Here is a 4473-nt window from a genome sequence, read left to right as displayed (position 1 = left end):
CGCTATTTAAAGAATTTAGTTTTAAAAATATGTTAAGGAAAAGTGCAAATCTATGGAAATATTACCAAAATCTCCATAAGTTGGGAACCTTAGGAATAGGAAAATGACGTTACTACCAATAGAAAGGTAAATATTTGAGGTGAAGGAAGAAATAAACGACTCATATGTTTATAGAAAACATTTTAATAAAGTGTAAGTAATTTTTTTCATTTTACGTTAGTCCTTATCTTCATATTTACTATAAATTAATATTGCAGTTTATAGGTAAGTTGTTAAGGACTGAACGATTAGTAGTGAGGTTAAAACTGGCTGTCAATTCAGGATGCGGATTTATGCATCCTGTCTTGCTGAACTGGATCAAAATGACCAAGTATGTTGTAGCTGAGGCGATCATCTGAAACGAAATGAAAAATAAGAATCACAAAACCGGGAATCATGTGTTCCATTACTGAAAGCAGTTGTCATGAGGGAATACAAACTAGAAGTCAGAGACAAAGTGGAACTAGGGCTTCTAGTCTGTATTCCCTAATGAAGCTCTGCAACATTGGGCGAAACGTTGGCTCAATATTAATAGTTAAGTCACTATTTGATCCAGGCGTCATCATCATGTATTTGAGTCTTTTCGGCTGGACAACGATTCTAAAATAATGATAATGGATTACAGAATATGAATTATTAAACGTTATTGATATTTTTATGCAAATCTTCTCAAAACGTAAACAATTGTTTGTAATTTCCAGCAATTTACACCTGAAGAACGTGTCAGATTGAAAAAAAATAATTGTTGTAAAACCATTTCAATGATTATATTTTCTATGAGAATGCTTCGTTGAAATACTACTACATAACTAAGTGTTCATTGAAATGACTGTAATAGGTTACAAACTAGATTTCACTAGTAAAAAAACTAAATAATACTTGTTTATTATTAATGAGTAATAAGTTAAAAGTTGAAAACAATAAATAATCAAGTATCTATAAATAATAATCAACAAAAAACGTTGTCTTCACTTTAATCAATTTATTCGTTCTTGAATAATGTAGGCTAAGAGCAACAACAATTAAAGATCATTTTCGGTAGATTCTAGTTTTTAGAATTAACGCTTTCTGGCAAATATTAAACTTTTATTAGCAAAAACAATGTTATCAGAAAACTGTAACTATTGTTTATAACAACATATGTTCATCCTCGTTTCAGCAAATCTTTAGTTGGTTTTTCAAATTATATTTCTCGGGATCTGAAAGTGAAACATTGATTGTTGTTGCTAAATGTATATGATTGATGTTTATACAAATGCATATAAAAAATACCCACCGAACGTACCAAAGTGTAGTCTAAGTTAAAAAAACCACAAGCAGTGAACACCACCTCTCTCTTCATCGATATGTGCAATCTCAGCTTGTTCTAGGAAATGAATTAACAAACGTGAACGTTAATATTAATTACTAATATTATAAAGAGTTACTGATTTATTTATTTTCGATAATTTTGGGCTTTTCAACCACTGAGGTCATTTTTTTTTCTTGTACCAATGAGTTATGAAAAAACAGTACTTAACTAAAGTATCGATATCCGATTCACATACATCGAAATTCTAGTGAAATGAATGAATTACTGAAAACATTAAAATAAAAAATAAACTTCACTACCGAAATACCCCAATCTTGTACTCCTAATTCTTCTAAACAACGGGGTGCTATTGGCAATCTACTTAATCATATCAGTGGATTTTTAGTGATGTAAGTACATAGTAATGAAACTTGGTTAATTAGTCGGGTACATTCCACTTAACGCTACGGGCATTTTCAAGTACATGGAGTCACATATAACTGTGAATTTACTCACACAGAAAGCTCTTGCATCTACACATGTAAACATAAAGAAAGATAATTAATACGTTTTTAGAAGAGTCTTGAGTTTCATTCAGATGTGGCAGGTACCGGATTACAAAATCAAATTCATTTGATTTTGTTGTATCCAACATTACTGACAATCCACTAATATGTTGAAGGACATAAGCATCCCGTTGCTTAGAAGAAATAGGAGCATACGGATATTTCGGTAGTCAAGTTTATTTTTTAAAATCATTGTTTGATTCCAAGCATAAATGATTCGGTTAAATCACATTATGTTTGTTTTCTAATTTAAAATTAGGACAAATAGGACCTTAGGGGCGGCGCTGCTTACAATTTTTATTGTCACACAACCAAAGCATCTTTTATTAAAGCTAATACTCACATTATGAAGGATTTCGTTTGTCTTATCGTCAATCATGAGTTGATAGAGCAGAGTGTTGAACTCCTTCGACTGAAACAGAATAGTTTTGATCTTACACTTTATCAGAATGCAGTCCAGAGGTCAATTAACATTTTCAGGATATTTCTGGTTATGTTTTATTATTGTAAGTGTATAACTAAGTCTACAACACTATCGCCTTTTCAATAATATTTTAGATAAGTTTTTCTGTGTGTAAGTATTTTTTTATTCTATTTATTACGTAGTATTATTGGCGGCAATCATAAAACCATTCATGCCAACAATAACTTTACTATGAATGTTAATAGAAATACATGAATGTCACTTTTGAAAAGAAACTATGAATATATCATTAAATTACTTTAATTAATAAACACACGGTACCATATAAACTTACCTTTTCCGACGTTTCTGCAGATGACTGGTTAACCCTCCAAGAAACATATAAATAGAACAAAACGCTGAATACTTGGGGAAGTAGGAGGTCGAACTTAAAGCCGTCCGGGAGTGTAGAGAAACTTGTAATGTAGTAAAGGTGAATCGAAAACCCGCAGAAGCACAAGGACATTATGACCAGGATCTGATCTGAATAGACATCGTTCAGAGAACATGACACGGATCCTAGTTTGTTCATGGCTTTCACAAGTTCGGAGATTCTCCTGCTGTGTCGTTTGATGACCAAAGATAGTTTCATTTTATTTAAAAAGGTGATACCCGCATCAAAAATGTCACCGATAAGATCAACGAAGAAGCTCAATTGTCCACAGATCAAAGACATTCCAATGAGAGTCAAGCTATAGAACGTACCGAATGCAGTGCAAGGAATATTGCGATTAGTGATATAGATAAGGAGGGTACATATGAATGGTACCGAGATATCAAGCAATGGTAAGCGGTGAGTCCATTTGTTGTACCCAGACAACCTGATCTTTTCGAATGTGGACTGCATTTCTTTCATTGCTTGGAACGTCTGTTGCACTGTATTTCTCTTGAGGAAGGCACACAAAAGGCTGCTTGGGAAGACAAGGATGAGACCAGCAATATATGCGAGTATGATGGCTTGGTTGTAGGATTCGGAAAGCAGTGGAGTAAGGTCGTCTAGCATGGACAATACACCGACCACTGTTACAGCGGCGGTGAAGGCAGCAGAGTAGGCGAATAACGTCCCATCCAACTTGAAAGTAGGTTCATTCTCAAAGGGGAAGAGACCCAGCAACGCCGAAACCTTGAAAATTGGGTTATATCCTAATGATTTCAGAGGATCAGTCGACATTTCCAAAGCGCAAAGAGAACTTATCGGGTCTTTTATGTAATGACGGGTTTGGACAGATTAACAGACAAGGTAAGGAAGATTGTCACTATCTGACAGTTGCATCTACCATTACCGTAGTACTTATACATTGGTCGATAAGTTAGCTATGGTTACTACCTTATTCAATTTAGGAGGGAAAATATATGTTAATGAATGTGTCAAAATTCAAGGTCAGTAGTACATAAATTAATTTTGGAAATTAAAAGAGAGATTACTTTTTTTATTATTCCAGCCATTAACGGCAATTCGTTTAGCATGGCCCTTGTTATAAATTGAATAATTGAAAAATCTTATAAATTCATCAGTAATTGACCAATCCCAACCACTGTAATGTTTTGACACAGATGTATTATATTAAAAAATAACATGGTAATAATAAATTAAGAAAACAAAAATTAAAATCTTTACTCCTATATCTCTTGAAGAGTTTCATTCAGGTTCAGTACATAGGAAGGTAAGGTGTAAGTAAGTATTGTTTCTTGAACAACGGTTAAACAAAGACATGATTTGTTCATGATCTCGTTCTATCGCCAGATTTTTCCCCGATTAAGATTACCCACCAATTAATATTGTATTATAGTAATAATTAATTAACAATTTGAGTAATGCTCTAGATACATTCAAATCTATCTATAATTCACCATTTATTTCCTTTTTTATATATTTCAAACCTTTTGTCCAATAGTTGTAAATTAGCTTAGTGCAAATTACTACGAATTTATTCCAATTTTTGGTTTGTAAAAGATTTATGTGTACATTTGAACTATATGAAAATAAAATTATTACAGTTCAGAAATGAAAGTTATCTTTCAGAAACTCAAGTATATCTCGGTGACTAAATTATTTAACATGCTGCTAATTGTTTAAATTAACTATTATTACTTTTTTGCTCATTTTTTTTAAA

General features: G+C 32.5%; 1 protein-coding gene across 1 annotated transcript; it reads right to left on the bottom strand.

Moving 5' to 3' along the window:
- Positions 1–202: 202 nt before the first annotated feature.
- Positions 203–3530, bottom strand: LOC106689933 (putative gustatory receptor 28a). The gene is made up of 4 exons (XM_024364293.2): positions 2655–3530; positions 2240–2308; positions 1316–1405; positions 203–394 (listed from the first exon to the last, which is right to left on the bottom strand). Exons 1-4 carry the CDS (start codon positions 3528–3530, stop codon positions 239–241), a joined length of 1191 nt encoding a protein of 396 aa, XP_024220061.1. The 3' UTR covers positions 203–238.
- Positions 3531–4473: the final 943 nt, after the last annotated feature.

The sequence above is a fragment of the Halyomorpha halys genome, unplaced genomic scaffold, assembly GCF_000696795.3.
Source record: "Halyomorpha halys isolate HHAL.00 unplaced genomic scaffold, Hhal_1.1 Scaffold48.1, whole genome shotgun sequence".
Lineage (NCBI taxonomy): Eukaryota > Metazoa > Arthropoda > Insecta > Hemiptera > Pentatomidae > Halyomorpha > Halyomorpha halys.
This window is presented reverse-complemented; position numbering and strand designations above follow the sequence as displayed.

Coding starts and splice junctions, on each gene's coding strand:
- LOC106689933 (XM_024364293.2), bottom strand. CDS start 3,530: ATGTCGACTGATCCTCTGAAATCATTAGGATATAACCCAATTTTCAAG. Junction 2,309..2,654: donor CTGCAGAAACGTCGGAAAAG/GTAAGTTTATAT, acceptor ATTCTGTTTCAG/TCGAAGGAGTTCAACACTCT. Junction 395..1,315: donor ACTACACTTTGGTACGTTCG/GTGGGTATTTTT, acceptor ATTTCGTTTCAG/ATGATCGCCTCAGCTACAAC.